Source organism: Cetorhinus maximus, chromosome 18, assembly GCF_964194155.1.
Source record: "Cetorhinus maximus chromosome 18, sCetMax3.hap1.1, whole genome shotgun sequence".
Classification (NCBI taxonomy): Eukaryota; Metazoa; Chordata; class Chondrichthyes; order Lamniformes; family Cetorhinidae; genus Cetorhinus; species Cetorhinus maximus.
The window spans coordinates 93,907,390-93,932,570 of record NC_135896.1 but is presented as its reverse complement, the minus strand read 5'-3'; the positions used below and the strand labels follow the sequence as shown (position 1 = coordinate 93,932,570).

General features: G+C 42.6%; 1 protein-coding gene across 10 annotated transcripts in view; it reads right to left on the bottom strand.

Moving 5' to 3' along the window:
* Positions 1-25,181, bottom strand: part of LOC144693365 (gephyrin) — a 447,589-nt gene that overhangs the window by 393,358 nt on the left and 29,050 nt on the right. Inside the window, exon 2 of one of the 10 annotated variants that reach the window (XM_078563209.1) lies at positions 5,858-5,959. The exons of the other annotated variants lie outside the window; for them this stretch is intronic. Within the exon in view, the coding sequence (XP_078419335.1) occupies position 5,858 (1 nt within the window). The 5' untranslated portion in view covers positions 5,859-5,959. The remainder of the gene's footprint in view (positions 1-5,857; positions 5,960-25,181) is intronic. 10 annotated transcript variants of the gene reach the window in all.

Below are 25,181 nucleotides of genomic sequence, written 5' to 3'. Positions count from 1 at the left end.
ATTTCAGTAAGGATGGGGCTGGGCAAGTAGGCAGCAGGAAGGTCACCCACTGGATTTTACATGCCTTCCCAATCTGCCTTCGAGTCTGCTGGTGGGGGAGTGTAACATCCAGCCCCATAATGCAGTACTGAGGGCATCCTGCACTAGTGGCGGTGCCAGCCTAGCATTATGGGAGCAGTCACTACCTTGCTGTAGGGTAACTGGCCTGCTCAAGAATGGCAGGGTCCAAGGAGTCCCAGATCTTGGACGCCGAACCTCATTTATATAGAGACAATAATTTGGGAGGGGACCAGAAAGATAAATAATGGAAGTTTGGGTCACTGCTAGTGCAACATAGGTAAAAAAATTCGCAGCTTGTGCCTTGGGACGGTATGCGGCAGTGGTGGTGTGGACAGAGGGGTCATAGGTCCAGGACTGGACCAGAACCTGGAGGTCAGTCATCTGGGGACCAGGTGCGGCAAAGATCAGGATGATGTTTTACAGGTGACTTTATCGCAGCCATTCTGCGGGGCTGGTTGCCCAGGGTGCAGCCAGTGAAGTCTGTCGCAAGGCAAACCAATATTGCCACGGGTATTTGAAGCAAGTGCTAAACAGCATATCTGAATGTGTAAAAGAACTTAACTCCTGCTTCAGGCGTGGGTAAATGCTGCCTGGGCAGCGCACATCCAGTCAGAAGTGCGCGCCAGCTTCCTGTAAGTCATTTTGGGCACTCAGGAGTCATCAAAGCACCTGAAAAACAGGGGCAACACAACCCAATTTCTGGGTCACCATCTTCTGAATGAGACAATAAACTTAGGTCATATCAGTCTTCTCAACTAAATGTAAAAGATTCCATGGAGCTATCCATTGAACAGAGGGTCAAGTCTCCCAGTGTCCTGGCCAACATTTATCGTGCAGCCAAGACCACTGGAAAAAAATTAACCGGTTATCTACTTCACTTCTGTTAGTGGGGCCGTGCTGTGTTTTCCTATATTACAACAGTGACAAAAGTTCAAAAATACTTAACTGGCTGTGAACTACATTGGAACTTCCATAGAACATGGAAGGTACTAGATAGATACAAATCCTTTATTATTTAAAGGCAATGTGTTGCGCTCAGATTGGCTGCCAAATTTCTGGCCCCCTATTTTAAAAAGGATATTGAAGCCAAGGCAAAGCTCCGCATCGAATCATTTGGACCATACACTGATAAACTGCAACTGCATGGGCCAGGGCAGATAAGATAAATGGGGGATCTAGAGAAGTGTTGACAGAGTTTGAGACGGCTATGAGTAGAAGATTATTTCTGTAGATTGGTGAATTAGGGGGCACTTTTAGCATTAATAATGGAAGCATATAGATGGAGATTAACTAAGGTGTGTCAGAGTAATACATACAATGGCCACGAGTGTCAACTGAAGCTTGGTCAACCACAACATTTAAAGATGGCATGGTTAAAGAAGAAAATTATTCAAGTGTATTAGGGAAGAGCAGGGATCTGGGATCAGGGTAGGTAGCACTGATGTGGAGCCAGCAGCAACCACAAATACCATTCGGCTGAATGGCCTTCTGTGCTGACATTTTTATCATTTTCTGAGTTTGGGATAAGGACATGGTATTGGGGCCGTGCCATTTTAATGTGTCTTTGATTCATATTGCACTTCACATCAAAGTGCTCATTTCGATATTTGCCTTAAGTTTTCTCTTTACTTTTTGAGTTCCCTGATAAAGAAATAAGCTTATACAGTAACCATAACCTACCTAATCCTGCTGACACAGAAAATGTTGATAGAAATTAGGGAGCATACAGCTGTCTCCTATGAGATGCTTGACAAGTCATATTATGCTACATGAATTACTACTTATATCCATGCTAGGTAGTTTGAGGATAATAAAATAGAACACAACTTGCATCTATCAGCACAAAGCCATGTAGTTGTTAATGTGTCTCTTGATATGTGTGTCTAGAAGTGTTCAGCAGAGCAGTCAAAATTCACCAGGTTAGCAAAAGAAAAGAGTCATGAGGTAATATTATCCTTATCCCTTGATTCATCATTTGCCAAGTATTACAGCATATTATTAAAAGTGATATGGGCAAAGTAATATACTGGTTATGGCACTGGAACAGCAATCCAGGGGTTGGGAGCTGTAAAAAATATCCTATGTGAATAATAAGGACAGTATTCATTAGATTAACATTTGCAAATACAAATAAGCGTTTGGCAAACACTTACAGGTGGCGCAAATGCATGCAACATGTCCAGCAAAGAGATAGCAGCTCCTTAAACTTAGATGGGGAGTTAGGGAAGCTGCACCATTAAGTAATGCCAAAGTAAGATGACAAAAACAAAAGTAACATTCCATAAGTCCTAGGTTTTCTAAAAGGCATCTGCACTGTAAAGGTCTCACTACTACATTTCAAAACATGCAAGCATAGGAAGAAGAACAGTCCAATAAGCTCCTCGAGTCTGTTCCACCATTCAATTAGATTATGGCTGATCTGTAATAATCCAACCATGTGATAATTTCATAATTATAAACTGGTTTAATTTCATGCAATTGAACAAGTTTCACAAGTAGAGAAAAAAGCTAAGAACTACGATAGCTGATATTCAGCAGGACAAAGTAACAAGCAATTTACTTACATTCTTTTGCAAAGCCATGGAGGTAACAAAAAAACTGACAGAATCGACTTCCAGTCAGCAGGGAATGCTGGGGATGAGGCTGTAGGCCGGTGCAGGGGTGAGGCTTGCGGCGGGGGTTGTGGGGATGCGATTGGAGGCCTGAGCGATCAGCTGTCGGCAGGGTTGTGTGGGAGGGGTCTGGGCTAGGGGCAGATTAGACGGGTGGGGCGTATGCCAAATGCAGAGGTAGGCGTTGGCTAGGAAGGTGCCTTGAATCCAATTGCTAAGTGGAAAAGCACTTACCTCCTTGATCCAAGAGTCCTTGCCTTCCTTTAGCTACTGGGTCTCCTGAGGATGGCTAGTGTTAAATTTGAAACGGTAGATAAATATAAAACCGCCAACGCTGTGCCCGGCCACAGGTTGACTGTCTGCTCCCCTATCCTCCCTCCACTAAGACCAGAAGTGCACAGTTTGGAGGTGGATTGTGGTCAATTCTTAACACATTAAACTCCCATTGCAACCTGAACTGTTAATTTTGTTTCTCTTCACACAGATGTGCCAGGCCTGTTAAGTATTTACAGTATTTTCCATTTTTAACTCATAGATTCACCTCACTCTCACACTGTTCACACTGATGCCAGCCTCACATTTACATCTCACAGGTGGTGCGTACTGCCAGCTATTCAATCATGACAGCCACATCGCCCAAACACATTGCACCACACTCACTGACACACTACCTGCTCTCTTGCAGGACAAGTTCGCGTAGAACTGAGGCAACAGGAGCTAAATGGTGGAGGGCAGGTTCCCAAGCTGCCCATAGTGTGAGTGTACAGATCTTATATCCTCCCCTCCCTCAGCATAAATCTAACCTTGTTCCTTTCTCCTTTCAGATACCGAACAAGTGAAATCTGGTCAGTTAGCGGCAGGAGAGCAACAGATGAAGGAGAAAGACAGCCAAGATGAAGAAACGCTGTCACTTGATTGCACTTGTGGCCACCAGCTGGGGTACTGACCCTGCGGGTAATCTAGAGGATAACTACGAGATGACAAGTGTCTACAAGTGTCCTGCAGCCAGGGCAAGGGCAAGGGTAAAGCAGGTGCCAGCGCCCCAGAGGGCCTGGTTGCTCACGGGTTCTGCTTCAGAGGACTCAGATAAGGACCTTGATGGGGCAGCCTATAAAAGAATTCCGATGGGCAGGCACAATTAGATACTTGATGCTTATTGCAGAGCTGCCAGAAAGCCTGTGTGCAATGTCAAGGAGGACGGAGGAATCCAGCACCAGGTTTTCACACAGCTTTGCACAGAGCTTAGGGTCCATCCTCTCCAGCACACTACTTGACAAAACATGATGCAATTTCCATTGCCAATATCTCAGCTCCCAGTGCAGATGCTGGAAATCTGAAATAAAAGCAAAAAAATACTGGAAATACTCAGCAGGTCAGGCAGCATCTGCGGAGAGAGAAACAAGAGTTAATGTTTCAAGTCAGAGCTGGAGAGGTCATAGACCTGAAACTTTAACTCTGCTTCTGTCCAGGGATAGATTACCTTTGTCACAACCTCATACAATGTCATTTGTGACTCTGATAAGACATTTCAGAACTGTGGCTGGGGCAGAAACCTGATGGGAGGGATTCAATCACGGAGCTCTGGTAAAGAAGAGCAGAGAGTTGGGACTTCCTCCCCAAGGTGAAGCTGGCCTCTGTTCTTTGCCTCCCAGAACAGTACAATAGAAATTGAGACTCAATCGGGGTGCCACAAATTCATATCCTTTTAGCGGAGGATGAAGCATATTGGAGTTCCAGTATGTAGTACAGCTGCTGTGCTATCATAAAAAAAAAAGCCTTTTGTAGTAATCCCTGATTTCACTGTACAACTCCTTAATTCGGTTTTCTAAATGCTAAGTACTATAAACAGTTATTTCTAAACAAAGAGATGAAAACTAGCATCACATTTTCAGAAAAGGAGTTGAAGAATATCTGCGATCTATAATTATTTTGGTCACAAGTTGAATGCAGATAAAATCACCACCTGGTGAGCAGCTTACAAGATGCTAAAGAAAAATCCTAAACCCCAAGTAACAGCAGGACATATTTACATAACCAATCTTCCACAATTTTGTGAATAAGAATGCAACAATAAAGCACTCAAGTAAATTCCTGAGTTGAAGTGAATAATTCCCAGGATTGAGCTGTTGTTCAACAAAGAAAAAACTGTAAATATGGATACTTGTCTTAATTTGCAGCTTTGATTTAATCTCACAGTTGGCCTAGCACCCCCTAAAAAATATTTTAGTCTGTAAACTTAAATGGCTGATTATGAAAGACATCCTGAATAAATGCAGAAATAATTTTCTAATTTACAGCACAGTCAGAATAATAATTAATTCTGGCGCAGTTTGAGCACCTGCGTAAATTGACTCGTGAGTAAAACCACTTACATAGCTCTGGATTATCTTTGTTATCAATGCATTACGCTCAATGCAAAGTCATCTGCAGCTCCAGGAGTGCTGCACGGACCAAGTTATCCTCAAATGTTTCCCTCTAACGGCCACACTTTTTTTAAAAAAGGAGTCATTTTGGAATTGTAGAAGTAAAACGTTGAAGAATATTATAAAATACATGGAGAATTTGTTGTCACACAATGCTCCACAATTAAAAAGCTCAGTGAAGGGAAGGCAGTTCTGATAATACGCTCAAATTACATACTAACACCTCTCCAGTTGTGATGAAAGTTACAAACAGCTTCTGTCTGAACCTGTGCAACCAATTTCAGAAACAGCAAATAACCAGAAGGGCAAGAAGGTGATTCCAAGAGTAACTGAAAGTGATCGAAGAGCGATAATGTATTGCAGCAAAGAACTGAGGCAGCAGCTTGTTTGATTGATTTAGCTGTTCTCAGTTTCCCTATGCTGTGCAAGCGGCTGCCCAGTATTAGTTCAATGATCACAAGTCACTACCGTTCTCAATCAATCTGCAACAGACCTAGTTGGCAACAGTGGCTCAGGTTTGGGTGAACTTGTGATGAACAGGGCCTGAAAGAGCCAACTATGATTTGCTGCCCGCAATTAAATTCATGGAACTGATGATAAAAAAAATCTTAACCTCCAGGTGTTCACATGCTGTAAAACATTCCTAAGATCTGCAGTAAGTGCCCCGGGTCAGTAATTGGTACATTACTATGTGAAAAGCAGTTGGCCAGACATAAGATTTTACATGATTATCCACCTAGACAGCAGCAAACCCAAGCTTACTTTTATGATCTTCGCTTTGCTGGTGTCAATGTAGAAGATAATGTATCATGGAGTCATACACTCACTGCTCCAGGAATAATCTTACCGGCTGCATAAAAGTAACTTAAAGATAAGGAATAAATATTAGGAGGATCCTGCAGCTACTTGGCATAGACCACTAGGTTATTGAAGCTTGGTAGCAGGTCACAACTCCTCTAGTAGGATAATCATACAAAGTAAATAAATAGGACAGAAATTTGAGATGGAAGGCATCAATGGACAACCCTATTTACTTCACAACAAAAACAGAATTACCTGGAAAAACTCAGCAGGTCTGGCAGCATCGGTGGAGAAGAAAAGAGTTGACGTTTCGAGTCCAATGACCCTTCAACAGAACCCTATTTACTTGTTGTAATCAAGGACTTGTTTGACTGTATCCAAAGACTATCCACCTTTTCTCTGCATATCAAAGCATTCCTGCTCATCTCAGTAGAGAATTACAAAGGAAAAGTCTCAAGTTAAAATTGGTGATCATATTCTTATACATTCACTTCATTCATTCATGTGTGCTCTGCCCAAAGGCAGGTCCTTCGCTCATTGTTTGCTTGGCAGTTCTTTGTCAGTGGTGGCTTGCAATGCCTTCCCCTCTCAGGGGCAGGGCAAAGAGTCAGGTCCCAGTTTACCTCAGCTGGAATGGGAATCGAACCCACGCTGCTGGCATTAATCTGAACCACACGCTAGCCATCTAGCTAACTGAGCTAACAGGGCCCCGCTCATAAGCCATTAGCTTAATTCCAATCATTTGTCTCAACAAATATACAATGCTTTTATACAGGAATTATGTTATTTAAAATTATTATTGATTGCACAATGAAAGAAAACAGGAGGCAGCAAGATTCAGTTTCCATTTCAGTCACCTCTAAGTATCTGTGCAAAATACATGGCTTATATATGTGTCTATGTGTGTGTGTACATTTTATATATATATACTATATATATATGCAATGAGAAAATAGATATTCCAGAATCATTCTTGAATTGTGAAGAGTGCAAAGATCACTAATGTTCTTTCAAATGTACAGTATTAAAAATTGCATACAATATTGCAAAACTGACCTCAAATGATCTATTTCAACCAGTAATCAAGTGCCCTCAGGATTCAGTCCAGCATTCTTAACCTTTTTGATACAGCTTCACATTGACTATTTATGTGCAGTGGGTGGTTATCACCCTAACCTTTACTTCTGGGGGCACTTCATGGTCCTTGTCCAATGTAAATACCCTTTTATTTTTCCACATTAAAATTTAGTGGCCAAACCATTGCATACCCACATATTTGGACCAAATCCCTTCAAATGTCATGAGTTCCACTCAGATTTATTCCTTGTGAAACAGGTGGCTTCTGTCTTTTGTACAAAACAAGGCATTTCTCATCCACAGTACAGTACACGATTACTGCCCCATGCCATTTGTGCACAATAATCAAAGATCTCTCCAGATTTAATTTGCAGTCTTCAAGAAAGCAGGTTTATGATAAATGCCTCAGCATTTTGCCGTACGCTTGCCAGCATATGCGTTAATCTTTCCACCATTTTTTTTAATGCATTGGTTAAGACTGATCATTTGGCTTTTGTCTTGCGGCACTTTCAACTTTCCCTGCCTAAGGCTTTAGTCCAGTTTATGCAGATTCCTAATTGTACTGGAAAAGATCATGTGGCTAAAGATTCACTATCTAAACTCTCTGCACAGCAAGTTATGGGCTGTATATCTCTTTAGACAGTTAATGAAATGTTTCATTAAGCTAAAAATTTGAAATCTCAGAATCTATTTCCCTGAGCAAACCCCCACCACTACCGACATCTTCCATCAACCCCTTACACAAAATGTAGATAGTCTTTCCTCCTAACGCCAAAGTGCTGCATAAACTGATGCTTCACTTTCTTTGCAGCTCAGTAAGAAATCATACAATATTTTCTGCACTTCCAATTAACTCATTATATGTACTCGCCTTTACCAGCCCTGCTTCAAGGTGCACATTCACTGCCCACCCAAGCCTCCCGCTGATGTTTTGGAACTTCCTTGCTATTTTATTAAATCAGTCTTTTAAACTCTGCCAACTGACAGGAGCTCATGAATTGCTTCATTTCACCGAAGCAAAAAAAACTACTCAGCACCCTCAGCGACCTCGAGTCACCCCATGCTTCACGCACTCTCAGTGCACACCATCAACAGCCTGAGGGTGGGGAGAGGAGGTCAGTGCTGACCAGAAACTTAACTGGATTAGCCACATAAATTCTGTGGCGACAAGAGCAGGTCAGAAGTTGGATATCCTGCAGTAAGTGATTCACCTCCTGACTCCCCCAAAACCTGTCCACTATCTAGAAGACACAAGTCAGGGGTGTGATGGAATACTTGCCTGGGTGAGTGCAGCTCCAACAACCCTCAAGAAGCTCAATGCTAAAGCAGTTCATTTGATTGACACCCCATCCACTACCTTAAACATTCACTCCCTGCACCCCTGCATACTTTGGCTCTAGTGTGTATCATCCACAATATGCAGTGCTGCAACTCGCCGGGGTTCCTTTGAAAGCACCTCCTCTGCTGCCTAGAAGAACAAGGGCAGCAAGCACATGGGAACACCATCATCTGCAAGTTCCCCTCCAAGTCACACACACCATCCTGACTTGGAAATAGATCGCTATTCCTCGGTCAGCAACTTTGAACTCCCTTCCCAACTGCACTGCGGGTGTACTCACTTCATACTGACTGCAGTGGTTCATGATGGTGACACCAACGCCTTCTCAACGGCAATTAGGAATGGGCAATAAATGCTGGCCTTACCAGTGACATTCACATCCCATGAACAAATGAAAAAACACATCATCGTCACCCAATTCTGTGGCATCTTTTTCACCATTCCCTGTAATCCGGCTTTCATCTTTCCATAGCTCTAAGGTGATGCTGGCAAAGTTTCCAACAACATTCTGTGCGACTGTGGTGCACTAGCACTCCTCAACCTCCTTAATTTCTCTGAATCTGCATCTTTTAATTCAGTCAACCTCACCATCCTCTTCCACAACATTGCCCTCTTGTGATTCTATTCCCACTTCTTCCAAGGTTGACAGCGTTCCTTCCGTAACAGCTTCTTCTTGCATCAGCTTCATTTGTAAACTAGCCTACCTTCCTCAGCTCCTGCTATGTGTCAATCCCACACCCAGGCCATTATCAAGACTGCCAACTTCCAGCCCTAAACCACTGCCCATCTCCCACCCTCCTCCACCCTCACTGCTTATGTCACTTTGTGTCAATTTTCCCAATGGCTTCCTGAACTGCTTGTGATCACCAAAATCATCTTTGCCTTCAAATTCCTCCAGAGCCTCCCGCTTTCTTCCCTAATCAACCTCCTCCAGCTCTTCTACTTCTCAAGCACACTTCAGTCTTCCAATGCTAAACATTGCCTCCCTCCACTCGAACAATTTGGAACTGCTTTCAGTCGCCTTCCCCCAACACTCTGGGCTCCATCATTAAACCCCTCCCCTCCCCATGACATATTCCCCCAGCTTTTAAGCACTACCTTCTACCACATCCCCTGAGTCTGGCTTGCACGTAATTCAGACCACTGAGTATAAAGTAGCCTGGGACATCTTGCTGTGATATGAATGCATATTGTTGTCGTATATGAAGCATTTTAGGATATCCCAAGAATCAAGATAATGTGCTCTCGTACTTTAACAAGCTATATGTACCTATTGTCCAAAAGGTTTTTGGACCCTTACCAAATACAATCCACATAAAGCTCTCACCAGTGCACTTCAACTTTGTCACAACTGAACTTTGCTCAGCCCTAAATGTATTGGTGTTTGCACTTCTCCAAATGCGAACATATATTTAAAAACGTATTGGAATTATGCCATTGCAAAGTGCAAGGTTCTTTTAACAATGATAAACTGCTGTTTGATTAACAGCAATTAATTTTTTTCAGTTGGGTCGGAGTGTGGAGACAGTCTGTTGGCTGGGTTCCATAGACCTTTGCACAGCTTTTTCATCTTTGATTTTTATGTTCTTAAATAGAAACCCAGTGTCACAATGCCCTTCTGTTTGCACGTGCATTCACCCTTAGTCTGCAATGCAATGCAGAGATCACTTTTCATAGACTCACAAAAGTTCAGCGATTGATAAGATGTCGGAAGCTATAAATCAGACTAGGCGTCAAATTAAAAGTTTCTGTGGTGCTTTGCGTGCAAATGGAATGGTCATGATGCCCAAGTTGTTTAAGAATCTACAACCTCAGAGCCTTAGTCAACAGGAGCCATTTTCTACTGACAGCATTCAAACTATTGAAAGGAAGAGGGTGTGTTCAATCCGCTCCTTCCACAAATCCCAACAACTATTCCAAGCTCCACCTTCAGGCTCGATCACAGGAGAGCCTAACTCACTTACTTCCTCAGTGCCACATTTACTGCCAATTTGTCCAAATGAGCTTTGAGAGGCAGAATGGATTCCATCAAGATGGGTCTTTTGGCATGGTTGATCGACTGAGTGACTCTTCTTTGGCGAAAAAAGAACACATGAAAACTCTTGCTGAAAATTATAATGCCATACTAAAACCTGACAAGTATTTCTAATGGGTTCCAATGCAGCACATACATATTTCTATTCCCTTTTATATAAATAGATCAATGCCAACTGCTGGCAATTTGATGATACTTTTTAAAATATGAAAACTAAAACTACATTTTTTTAAACCTTGCCAGAATAGAAGTTACGTCTGAAGAAAAGCTACCTTGTTCAATTTTTTTGTTGAGTGTAGTATGACGAATACAACTGCACCTGCTTGCTGCAAGAAAAAGATTTGTCCTAAACTCACCAGGCTGCGGTTTAGAAACCCTCTCACATCTAGCTCTGTTACAATCCTTGGCTCAATGGTGGCACTCTCCCCTCTGAGTCAGAATTTCATGGGATCGAGCCCTGCTGTAGAGACTTAAACACATATTTCAGGTGGGCGTATCAGTGCAGTACTGACAGAGTGCTACACTATCAGAAGTAGCATTTTTTTCAATAAATAATAATAAACCAAATTTGCACAATCAGGTAAACATAAAATATTTCTGATACCTGCTGTCCTGACCAACATTTATCCTTCAATCTACACCAATAACAAATAGTCTGGTGATTATCTAAGTGTTGTTTGTGGAATCTTACTGTGTGCAAATTTGGGCTGCTAAATGGCAAGTAACATTCGTACTGTGCAAGTGCCAGGCAACGACCATCTCCAACAAAAGAGAATCTAACCATCTCCCCATGACCTTCAATGGCATTACCATAGCTGAATCCCCCACTATCAACACCTTCCTTGGGGTTTACCATTGACCAGAAACTGAACTAGACCAGCCATATAAATACTGTGGCTGCAAGAGCAGGTCAGAGGCTAGGAATCCTGTGATGAGTAACTCACCTCCTGACTACCCAAAGCCTGTCCGCCATCTACAAGACACAATCAGGAGTCTGGTGGAATACTCTCCACTTGCCTGGATGAGTGCAGCTCCAACAACACTCAAGAAGCCAACACCATCCAAGCCAAAACAGCCGGTTTGATTGACACCCGATCTATCACCATAAACATTCACTCCCTCAACCACCGACACACAGTGGCAGAAGTACGGGCCACCTACAAGATGCACTGAAGCAAATCCTTCGACAGCACCTTCCAAACCCGCAAACTGTACCACCCAGAAGGATAAGGGCAGCAGATGCATGGGAACACCACTAACTGCAAGTTCCCCTCCAAGTCACACACCATTCTGACTTGGAACTATGTTGCCGTTCCTTCACTGTTGATGGGTCAAAATCCTGGAACTCTTTTCCTCACAACACAATGGGTGTACCTACTCCACATGGACTGCCAGTGGTTCAAGGCGGCAGCTCACCAGCACCTTCTCAAGGGCAATTAGGGATGGGCAATAAATGCTGGCCTAGCCAGCAATGCCCACATCCCATGAATGAATATAAACAATTAGCTACCTGTAGTTCTTTAAAGTATAACTGTGAATGCACTTCAAAAATATCTGATTGGCTGTAGTGTGCTCTGGGATGGCCTGAGGCCCTAAAAGGCATGATATAAATGTGAGTTATTTCTTTTTACATGCAACTGCTTTCCATCATCAGGTTGCCGACTGCTTTTCTAGAGGCTAGATATGATCCTCTCCTCAGGAATACTCACTCTCTGCCCAACAAATTTCGACAAGGTTAGCATTTTGCGCTGCTACTCTGCACACACGTCTGCTATCACCTTTCAAAAATGATCAACAGTGATTGGAGACAAACAGAATACAGGAGGTTTCCTTGTTTCTCTTTCCTATCAAAGCATTCGAAACTTGAGGACTTGGTAGGCAGAAATCAGCAAGTGTTATTCTTTTTTGTTCCAGAAGACAACAGAAGGGGGAAGAAGGCCAGCGTCAAATGTACAAATTAAGTTATTAATGTGTAAAGGATTATGATTTATAAATTTCATATGTATGCTGAAATGATTGCGTAGGCCATATTTTTTCTAAGGTTAGGATACAGGCATGTCCTACCTTTATTGGGTTAATTTTATAGTTCTACTGCTGTGGTCAAATGAACAGGTTCTATTTAGTCTGAATTTCCACCAGACATGATTGTATGTTGAAAATGTCAACTATCAACATTAATATTTATAGTTTTGTTTCCAATTACTGTTTGTTGAACTGACTGTAGAAAGTCAGCAATGGGGCAATATTTATCTTCAAACATGTTATATAGCATCGACGCAATAGAGGGACTTACAACGTAAAATAAAGTGGTGACATTTGCAGAAAATTTTAACGGCTAATGAAACTGGCATCGGAGGGAAGTAAAACCAATTACTACGGCATCCATCCAGTCACGGTGAATTTCAGTTGAACTGCTGATGATTTCAGATACCAATTGTATTTACATTAAGAGCAATAGCAACAAGGATTGGATGCGAGAGGGTCACAGGTTTATGAAAAAACATTTTTTGTTCTGTTTTATCCCCATCCAAGAATTCTTCCTTATTGTTGAGGATTGTGCTTTGATATGATGTGTTTATAATTAGTGTCAATGGCCCATGGAGCTAATTCAGATGTTTTGGTAAGTACAATAAGCAATTCCGACAATTATTTTCAGGAAAATCACAAACCGGTGCCTGGAAAACAAGGGAAAGCAATGGAATAACAAACAACCTTGTGTAAATTAAGTTGCTTTTAAGTCATATTCTTTCCCCCCTCAATTTCAGTCCCTTAGCGTGAACAGGAACATTCAATAAAAGAGGTGACAATGAACGAGAGCAGTTTTCGTTTGTAAAATCCCTTTTCCTGTGGGCATGAACCATGTCTCTACTAAATGAAGCAGGGGGGGGAAAGCCCCCACATGGGGAATCACAGGCATAACCCGCATGCCACAAAAATGGAGAGGCAGGGAAAAATGATATTAAGCCAATTTTCAAACATGTTTCTGTATTTGCCTGTGCATCATTTGAAATTTAATTATCAATAGTGTATTTCAGCTACACCAACACAGCTAAATATCTATTTCAGAAAAAAAAGATCTCCTCCACTCCCTAAGGGGTAAAGTAATTTCAGAGAAACTATGATTAATTATGATACATAACTAGACCTGCTTTGCCATTCCCATCTCGTCTCAATTTTATTAGAAATATAGAGCCATACTGAACAATATGTATTTATATAGCCACCTTTGACAGTACAAAGTGTCCCAAGCTGTGTTCCTGCAAAGCTACGCAGGTGGATGACCATGCAGCAGCAGCAGAGAGATGCCATGCAAGCCTTGTTCTGTGATAAATAACTCGTGCCTGTGGCTGTGCAACAAAAAATTAAAAGGACCGCACACAATAAATACATTGTAAAGGGAAAATTGATCTCAAGAAAGTAAAATTTGACATTTAGGCACATAAGGAGATATTAGGGCAGATGGTCAAAAGCTTGGTCAAAGAGGTAGGTTTTAAGGAGTGCCTTAAAGGAGGAAAGAGAGGTAGAGAGGCACAGAGGTTTAGGGAGGGACTTCCAGAGCTTAGGGTCCTGAACAACTGAAGGCACAGGGGCAACCAGAGCAAATAAAATCAGGGATGCTCAAGGTCCCAGAATTAGAATGAACACAGATATCTCGGAAGTTTGTGGGGCTGGAGATTACAATACAAAACTAGACCTACTTTGCCATTCCCACCTCTTGTCCCAGATTTATTAGAAACAGAGAGAGTATTAGGGGGGAGCCATGGAGGGGCTTGAAAACAAGGCTCAGAATTTAAAAAACCTGAGATATTACTTGACCAGGAGCTAATGTAGGTCAGTGGGAACAGGGGCGATGGGTGAACGGGACTTGGTGTGGGCAAGTACACAGGCTGCAGAGTTTTGAATGACCTCAGGCTTATGGAGGGTTAAATATGGGAGAACCAGCCAGGAGTAAGTCGATACAGTCAAGTCCAGAGGCAAAATAGAATTGGATGAGGGTTTCAGCAGCAGATGAACTGAAACAGGGGTGAAAGTAAGATGATATTACGAAGGTGGAACTAGGCAGGCTTAGTGCTGGTGCGGATATGAGGTCAGAAGCTCATCTTGCGGTCAAATGTGACACCAAGGTTGTGAACAGTCTGGTTGAGCCTTGAACAGTTGCCAGGGAGATGGATGGAGTTGGTGACAACGGAACCCACAAGGTCTGGAAACAATAGCTTTGCTCTTCTCAATATTTAGCTGGAGGAAATTTCTGCTCATCCAGTACTGGAAGTCGAAAAGCAGTCTGATAATTTAGCGACAATGGAGAAGTCATGAGTCTTGATGGTAAGTAGAGATGGGTGTCATCAGCATACATGACAGGACTAATGCTGTGTTGTTGGATGATGTCACCAAGGGACATGAGATGAGAAACTGGAGGGGCTAAACTGGCAATGAAGTTTCTATATCTACCAATATCAAACTTCATACTCCATTTTATCTCTGCCATCCTTGGAAAGCACTGTCTGCCAATTATTTACCCAGCACCAATGTTCCCTCTAAGCTGTATGGCTGCGCAGCAACCCAGACATTACCGTGCAGGCCACACACACACAGGTTGTCCCCTTTAAGGTGCTGCACGTGCGCAACCACACACGATAATATAAAGATACCAAAATAAAATTAAAGGGTATCACTCTCTTGAAACCTCTAACACTTTGTTGCAGGGTTTCTTCCCCCCAGCAAACCAAACCCTTTGATCAATTTTAACAGACTAAATTTAGCAAAGAACGTGTGTAATTTGGTCTTTTCCTTCTAAATAATGGAAAAGTATTTGCCATGAACTACTTTTACATTGGTGGACTGATTGGTGTAGAGGGAATTATGTTTAACTTCTACCCGGAAGGACGTGATGAAAAACTCCCTCGACCCATTAGTGGTAACACAATTTTAATGGGTCTCCGTTCAGTCTGGAGTGGGCGTGGGTCACAGGACGACTGGCGTAAAAAAGGGGGAAAGGTGTCACACTAATGCAGCAGTGAGCGCTTTTGAGCTTGGGATTGAGTTGAGTTGTTGGGACGAAAGAGAAGAAGCTTAACTCTGCATCTAAATGACCGAATGCTCAGTGTTCATATTCGGCGTCCAGAAAAGAAGCGTTCCAATTCTCAGCACTAACATCACCTATTCCACAGAAAACATTATTAAGAGTGATTTTTATAGCATTTACTTAAAAAATGTTTAAAGAAAATGCTAATTACATTGAGCAATTTTAAATGTTATGTGTCGACTTGTAAATATATTTGGAAGATAACAATCAATGAAACACGACATCTTAAATATTTTAATCCAATACGATGTTAATGGGTTTCAAATCAAGCTACAGCATTGTTCTGCCTTGCCGCACCCTTAATTAAAGTATGAATTTTTTATTTCTCAAATATTAATATTTCATGGCAAATTTTACAAATGGGCTGCACAGGTCTGACTAGTGAGGCTTCCCTGAGGAGTCCCTGAGTTAGGCACTGAAATAGATTTTGTTGAAGCAGCTAGTCTGGGGGAATGTATCCTTTGCTTAAACTTACGAAAGAAGCCTGGGTGGCTGTAGTGCCAAGTTAGGGATCCCTAATCCTCAGCCACGACATTAAGGAGAGCAGCAGGAAAGCAGACATTAAAGTGCTTCCCGGCCATTCATTGGAAGAAACAGCAGAGCTGGCCTGCAAGCACATTACTCACATTTTACTACCGAGAATTTTCCCTGACTATTAATCAATTTATCACTCTTTCCTTTACTGCAGTAAATGCAACAACATTCTCGATAGGCTTTTTTTGGTTGACTGTTCCGATCAATCATGTTCGCCTTTTGTATGCTTTGCAGTGGCTATGTGGGGAATTATAGTTCAGCACAGTATCACTCAGGTGAATGTTTTCACCCATTTTGATGGCTGTATATGTACAGCTACCTACTGTATTTGAAGTGAATAATGCTGTTACTGATGCTGAAGGGAAATTGCAACCACAGGTTCCAACAAGGAGATGCAAATGAAGGTGGCAAGAAAGAGCCCACCACAATCTTCTCAAATAGAACACTACGTAGCAATGGGACTTTGGAATAAACTATGATCTGTGCTGGTTGTGAAACCCAGATTGGCTCCAGCCTGAATTATTCTATTTGTTTTTTTGATCCTACAAAAAGCGGATATACACTGGCATAGAAAATTCACCAAGGCTCCTTAGACAGTACTTCCAAACCCACAACCACTACCACCCAGAAGGACAAGGGCAGCAGATAGATGAGAACTCCACCACCCGGAAGTTCCCCTCCAAGTCATTCACCATCCTGACTTGGAAATATATCGCCATTCCTTCACTATCGCTGGGTGAAAACCCTGGAACTCCCTCCCTAACAGCACTGTGGGTGTACCTACACCACATGGACTGCAGCAGTTCAAGAAGGCAGTTCACCACTACCTTCTCAAGGGCAACTAGGGATGGGCAATAAATGCTGGCCCAGCCAGAGAAGCCCACATCCCATGAATGAATATAGTTTTAAAAAGTATATATATCCAAGCACATTTTTCTTCATCCCTTTCTTGAAGAGGCTGACTTGTTAATTTTGGAATGACCTTGGGCGGGATTTTCTCCATCCATCTGCCGCCACGATCTTCCAGTCCCGCCGTAAGTCAATGGGCTTCTGGCTAGGGTGCTACCTTGCCCAGGGTGGGTCCCGCCTGCGATGGGGCCGGAAAATTCTGGCCTATGGCTTAGATATTCCCTATGCTAGGAGAGTATGGGTTACAGTGACAGAACCTGGAGGTCAGGAGTCTGAGACCTCTAGGGCGGGAAAAGGAAGATCTTGGGGCCGGGGAGCTTGGAGATCGTGGTTGAAGAGCTCGGTGACTGGGGGAGGCAGTGAGATCATGGGTTGAGACTAGCGAGCGTGATCAGGCTTTGGGGCAGGGGTGGCTGTAAATCAGGGATGTCAGTGTCCAGAGTTAATGGTTCGTTAATTATATTGTTAGGATACACAGATGAAGGGCATTGTTTAATTCAGTACTTTGAGCACATATAAATAAGGGGCAGAAGTGCTTCCTCGCCCCACAAAATGACATTTTAATTCAGGTAGTAAGCTTCCTTTGGAATGTTGTTTCTGTTACAGTGCCCTTTTAAGAGATTATGTCTTTAATTTGATTTGTTAATTTGCTCATTTGTTTTAAGCTCATTTCCAAAAGGAGGTGATGGCATTGTGGTTTTGTCACTGGACTAGTATTCCAGAGACCCAGGGTAATGCTCTGGGGACCCGGGTTCAAATCCCATCACGGCAGATAGTGAAATTTGAACTCAATAAAAATCTGGAATTAAAAGTCTGATGATGATGATCGCGAAACCATTGCTGATTGTCGTAAAAACCCATCTGGCTCACTAATGTCCTTTAGGGAAGGAAATCTGCCATCTTTACCTGGTCTGGCCTACATGTAACTCCAGACCCACAGCAATGTGGTTGATTCTTAACTGCCCTCTGAACAAGGGAAATTATGGATGGGCAATAAATGCTGGCCCAGTCATTGATGTCCATATCTCCTGAACGAATAAAGACAACGGGGGACACGCGGTTGAGGGGGTCGTTTGGCCGGATTGTCTGCCCCTTTTCTGTGTCTACGTTTGCGCCCGGGTATCCCTGGAGAGGGAGAATGCGCTGTCCACCGGTATTGCTTCAGGCCTTCCGCAGCCGATGGGTTCCGCAGGAACAGAAAGCATCATTAGCTCCAAAACAACATTTTAATTTACTTTGTTAAATTCACTTTAAAAGTTTTGCCTTTTTATTACAGTGCCCCCTTTAGGGCTGTCAATTTAATTTGTTTATTTATCGGTACTAAAAAGTGTATAAACAGGGGATAACTGGGACACTGGGTATGAGAGGAGAGCGCTAAGAGGCTGAACAAAGTCAATAAACTCTCTCAATAAAGAAAAGCTTTGTGTCTTGGTTTTTACTTCACCAACTGGCTTGGATCTACTAACACCCAGTATCAACGGCAATCAGGAGGATGGTTTAATGTAGAATCAGAAGGAACACTTCCTGCTTGTCAATTTAGGGACTAAGTAGCATCTGAAAAATGGGCACTATGTGATCCAATTTATAGGCCTCTGTCTTTTAATGACATAATTTCATGATGGTATTGCCAATATCTGGATGCTCTGTGGTCACAGCTGTCACACATCATTTGGGAATTTTCTTTACTATATTTTGAATCTTAATTCTTTTAGTTTTGAATAGTTCAAAGTACACTGTGCCTTATGAAGATATTGAGGAAAGTTTATTCTTTTTCTCCCCAAAAAAGCACCAATTTTGAAAATGTTTAAACGATATTAATTTGATAATCAACAAGGAGAGAGCCAAATCGTTTCACAAGTCACATCACCTCATTGAAAAGGTTTGTGGTCTTCCCAAATAGTTGCTACCATGCTGAGCAGTTCCTGTACTCCAATCATCTCTTCTTTAAAGATGCGTTTGTTTTTCATGGTTTCAGTGCAGGTGCAAATGGATTTAGGTCATACGCAGGCTTAATAATCTTATTGGAACAAAGGAATATGACTAGGCCATTCAGCCCCTAAAAGTGTTCATCTATTTTAGTAGGGTTAATCTGTACGTCAACTCTATTTACCCATCATTTTTCCATACCCCTTACCTAACAAAAGTCTACCTGCCTAGTCTTGCATATTTCAACATCCACATTCTTTTGGGTGGGGAAGGCTTCTAAATTTCCACAATCCTTCATGTGAAAAAGAATGCTTCTTGATTACACTCCTAATTATGGGATGAAGTCCCTTTGTCCTGGATCCCAGCCACCCACCAGAGGAAGTTGTTTCTTTGTATCTCACATATCAAATTCCTTCATCATTTGAAATGCCTTACTCTGAACAACCCTAAACTTCCTGAACTCAAGGGCTTACAAACCAAGTGTATACAACCAGCCATCATAATCTAACGCAATCTGCTTTTCACTTCCGCCAAGGGCAAAATATCTTTCCTGAGGTAAGTAGTTAGCTAGTGAGTGAATATAGGAACCAAGGTGTGGCATTAGAAAGGAAATAAGGTACATAAAGGAATGAGAGAGACAGATAGCAAGAAACATGAAGGTAAATAAAAACAAAATACTGCAGATGCTGGAAATGCTGAAATAAAAACAAAGTGCTAAAAATACTCAACAGGCCTGGCAGCATCTGTGGAGAGAAAAAGAGAGTTAATGTTTCAAGTCAAATATGAGTTGAATATAATAAATAGTAATTTAGTAAATTAATTAATAGTAAATAGTAATAGTATTAGGTAGGATCAGACTAAGGGGGAATACGAGAAAGTCTAAATTATGTTTACAGTGTGCATATGTAAATGCATGAAGTGCGGCTGCAGTGGGGGAAGAGACCATCGCACACTTTCTTCTGGAATGTGCCTTTTCGAAGAAGGTCCAAAAGAGATGCAGTGTTTGGATGCAGGGGTCTGGACAGAGTAGATAGGGAGAAACTGTTCCCGCTCGTAAACGGATCGAGAACCAGAGGGCACAGCTTTAAAGTGTTTTGCAAAAGAAGCAAATATGAGGTGAGGAAAAACTTTTTGACACAGCGATTAGTCAGGATTTGGAACGCACTACCTGAAAGTGTGGTGGAGGCAGGTTCGATTGAGGCATTCAAGGGGGCATTGGATGATTATTTAAACAGAAACAATGTACAGGGTTACGGGGAAAAGGCAGGAGATTGGCACTAAGTTAAAATGCTCAGAGGGCCGGTGCAAACACGATGGGCCGAATGGCCTCCTTCTGCACTCTAACAATTCTAAGATTCTGTTTTTTGTCGAGGTTCATCCCGAGCAGCTCTGTGGCGCAGGACTCTGCGATCTTTGGGCTATTCCCAGGGGCACACACAGAGGCAAACATCAACTCCTGCTGGAGGACCATCAACTCAGCGAAAGACGCTCTTTGGCCTGCCTGAAACTTGCTGGTCTTCCAGTGCAAAGAGTTGTCCTAGGCCGAGTGTTGCAGACTGGCCCATTCCAAGGTCCAGGTTCTACATGCTGAGCGACACACTAAAGCCTGGGGCAGCCACTGCAAAGGTGCAATGGGAAAAGACCATCATCTAAGTCCTTTCAGCCATAATGCACCAAGGAGCTGGAAACTGTGTAGAACCCCTTGGGCTGTATGTTTGACATGGAACGTAGATAGTAAATGTCACGTGTAGTGCAACTGTATCAAGGCACCTCAGAGAGCAAAATGCTGTAAGGAGAAAAGTTGAATTGTATAGCACTGTGATGTCCAATTTGAAATGTTTTTGAATGTACTTTTACAAATTTTATGAATAAAGTGTATTTTTGGAAAAAAAAAATCCACATTTGCACTAAAATAAATTAAGGGCGGCCACAACACTCAAGGAAAAGAGTAATAATGGGGAAAAGAAACTGAAGATTAAAATTGTTGAATTGTGAAATTAAAAGATTTATGTTCAACAAAAAGTGCACAGGGAATAGAGGATTGTGTAACCTTCATCATTTTTTAAGAGCACTTTTTTCAGACAATTCTCCTGAGAGATGTCCCACTACACTTCCCTATCTGAAGGTCTTCAAGAAAGATCTCTACAATCAATACAAAACGTCTTCAAAACATATATTCCATGGCCGTAAGTACCGCACATGATCCAGTGCCACCTGTGCTTTGGAGTAAATCAACATTGAGTCTTTTGGCCTCCTCCTGATGTCCCCAGCATCACAGGTGCCAGTCTTCAGCCAATTCGAATCACTCCACCTGATATCAAGAAACGGTTGGAGGCACTGGATATTGCAAAGGATATGGCCTTGACAACATTCCAGCAATAGTACTGAAGGATTGTGCTCCAGAACTTGCAATGCCCATAGCCAAGTTGTTCCAATACAGCTACAGCACTGGCATCTACCCAGCAATGTGGAAAATTGCCCAGGTATGCCTGTCCACAAAAAGCCGAACAAGTCCACCCTGGCCAATTACTGCCCCATCAGTCTACTCTCGATCATCAGCAAAGTGATGGAAGGGGTCGTCAACAGTGCTATCAAGCGGCACTTACACAGCAATAACCTGCTCACTGATGCCTAGTTTGTGTTCTGCTAGGGACGCTCGGATCCTCTCCTCATTACAGTCTTGGTTCAAACATGGACAACATAGCTGAACTCAAGATGTAAGACTAACTGTCCTTGATATCAGGGCAGCATGTGACTGAGTGTAGCTTCAAGGAGTCCTAGAAAAACTAGAGTCAATGGGAATCAGGGGGGAAAACTCACCACTGGTTGGAATCATGCTTAGCACAAAGGAAGGTGGTTGTGGTTGTTGGAGGTCAAACACCTCAATTCCAGGACATCACTCCTGGAGTTCCTCAGGGTAATGTCCTAGGCTCAACCATCTTCAGTTACTTCATCAATGACCTTCCTTCCAACATAATGTCAGAAGTGGGGATGTTCGCTGATGATTGCACAATGTTCAGCACCATTCGCGACTCCTCAGATACTGAAGCAGCCCATGTTCAAATGCAGCAAGACCTGGACAAAATGAGTTGTGAAGTGGAGAGTAACATTTGTGCCATACAAGTACCAGGCAATGACCATCTCCAACAAGAGAGAATCTAACCATCGCCCCTTCACATTCAATGGCATTACCATCGCTGCACCCCCACTGTCAACATCTTTGGAATTCCATTGGCCAGAAACTTAATTGGACCAGCCTAAAAATACTGTGGTTACAAGACCAGGTCAGAGGCTGGGAATTCTACAGCTGGTAACTCACCTCCTAACTCCCCGTAGCCTGTCCACCATCAAGAAGGCACAAGACAGGAATGTGATGGAATACTCTCCACTTGCCTGGATGAGTGCATCTCCAACAACACTCAAGGAGCTCGACACCATCCAGGGCAAAGTAACTAGCTTGAGTGGCACCCCATCCACAAACATTCACTCCCTCCACTACCGACACACAGTAGCAGCAGTGTGTACCTTCTACATGATGCACTGAAGCAACCCACCAAGGCTCCTTTGACAGCACCTTCCAAACCCACAAACTGTACCACACAGAAGGACAAGGGCAGCAAATGCATGGGTAGACCAGCACCTGCAAGTTCCCCTCTAAGCCACTCACCATCCTGACTTGATACTATATCTCCGTTCCTTCACTGTCACTGGGTCAACATCCTGGAACCCTCTTCCTAACAGCACAGTGGGTATACCGACACCACAGTGATTTAAGAAGGCAGCTCAACACCACCTTCTCAAGAGCAATTAGGGATGGGCAACAAATGCTGGCCTAGCCAACGATGCGCAGACCACTTGGACAAATTAATTTTTTTTTAAAAAAAAAACATAAAGACCTACAACAAAAAAAAACAGCATTCTCAGCAACATAAATAGGAATAAACTGCAAATGGGGGGTAAATGTTTTGAGGGGATTCAAAACAAATGGACAGTCTTTGGTCCAGGTATTAAGAGTTATTGAACCAAGAGAGGTAAATGGAGTAAAGATACAGATCAGTCATAATCTAATTGAATGATGGAACACGCTTGAAGGGCTGAATGGCCTACTGCTATTCCCATGTTCCAATTACAAGATATAAATGTCACCGTTAAACTGAAAGTACATACAGCCCCTGACGTTTTGATTATATGGTATTCTTGCTTAATCTATAAACTTCTGAAAAATAAGACTCAAACTTGATAGAAACCCACTCCTTTGTTCTTCCACAAAGCACAAGGTACTGCAGCAGCATCCGGCATATACAGTGTGCACTGCCACGATTTCAGATTTGACATCTGCTCCTTTATGACTTCATTAATAGAGAAGCCATGTAATGACCTTTCAGGAACATGATCTCCACGATGAAAACATTTCCCAAAACAAATGGCTTCGGAGGGAATGTGCTGCATTCGAACAACACCGTTGAGCAAAGAAATGCTAATATTTACTCTTAAATAGCAACGGCGAAACACGAGATCCGGTCCTTTGGTCCACCATCGCCATTCATTCACAGACCAAGAACGGGCGAGGATTTATATCCAACCAGATGCTTTTCCTCAAGAAAGGGCTGGCAAAGTTCTGTCCTGTCTGGTGAAGATAAATAAACCTAAAACACCACAATGTGCACCCAGTTTTATTTTTGCCTGCCTAATCAGTTTCTTTCTCTTGCGTGTTATTTCCGAGGTCTGTGCATTTCTGGAAGCAGCGTGTTCCACACAACAAGCTGAGAGCATTTTGTGTGAAATTCACACAACTAAATTAGCTTAAATCTAAGCTAAGGAGTCACAGCTTGTTACTCCCTCCCTCCCCCTATTCTACTAATAGTGAGCGATTAATTCCACAACAAATGGGGAATAGTTCCATAAATAGTCTCAAGCATTTCCTGGTTGTCTCTGCATCATCAGCAGCATCAAGTAAACACAAAGAACTGGCACTCTGTGTCTAAACCAAGGCCTAGAATGTGCAGGGGAACTATCAGAGAGTTTAATTCACAGGTATTTGTATGCAAATAACCCAGCAGTTTGTGGTGAGGAAGAGATAAGCCACCAGTTACCAATCCCCACAAACTGCTGGACGATTTGCACCACACCACCATCAGCCTAAAGGCAAGCTCACCCGTGACCTCCTCATAACAATTAAGAAATTGCTGCATTTGCGCAATAAACACGAATTAGACTCACCGCAGACTGAGTTTTTCCAGGTATTTTTATTTTTGTTTAGGATCTTTTTAATGATGAGCTTCACGTTCCAGCAATGATGACATAAGGAAAAGCATTTTCCCACAGTGAGTGGTTAGGATCTGGACAGCACGTGTCTCAGAGTGTGGTGGAGGGGGCAGATTCAAGCTTGGCACTCAAAAGGGAATTGGATCATTATCTGAAAAATTTGCAGGGCTACAAGGAAAAGGCGGGGAAGTGGCACTAGGTGAATTGCACTTACAGGGTCAGACGTGCTGAACAGCCTCCTTCTGTGCTGTAACTATTCTATGATTTCGCTCAACCTCTCTCTGGTTCAAAAAGGGAACAACTGAAGATGAAGCCTCATTACTGCAGTTAGTAAGGTAATCTCAGAGGGGATTTTTAAAATGCAACATTTTTATTTTTTTGTTCATTACAGTTCAGTTGTCTCTTTCTCTCTCTCAATCCAATCTTTCTATTCTCTATTTCTTTTTATATTTGATTTGACTCTAATTCACCCGATTTCCTTCTCTCTCATTCCTCGGTTTCTTTTGCCATCCTCAAATTTCATTGGTTAAGAAGAGAGGCTGCTGGTCCTGTCACCCACCAGGATTCCAGATGCCCTGTTGCTCTCACTGCTGTTATCAAGTTACACTTCCAGCAATTTGTGGCTCACAAGCGCTTTGAGCCGAATTCATCCAGTGCCATCTACTTGGTTGCTCAGAGATGTGGGGCAGTGACTGGGCCAATTGAGAAATAGCTCTCTGCTCAGCATGATAAAAGTGAGGCTCAACTGAAAACTAAGTAAGCACAAAAGAAGTCAAACAAATGTGTACTTATTGATTTAGCGTAGAAAAACACTATGTCACTTCAAGGAGGTGTAGTCAGTAAAATCTGACGCTGGCAAAAAAAGGAAATATTAGGAGGGGTCATAAAAGCTTTGTTGAAGTGTCTGGTTTTTAAGGGCAGTCTTCAGAGAGCAGAGGGAAGTTGCAAAGCAGCAGGGCTCAGGCAAGAAATTTCAGAGTATGGGGTCTATGCAGATGAAGGAACTGACACCAATAATTGGGTCAGAGGGGTGTGGAATGAACAAAAGACAAGAGTCAGAGGAACGGAAAGCTCAGGGAGGAGATGGGGGGCGATATGGTAGGATTGAGGAATATGA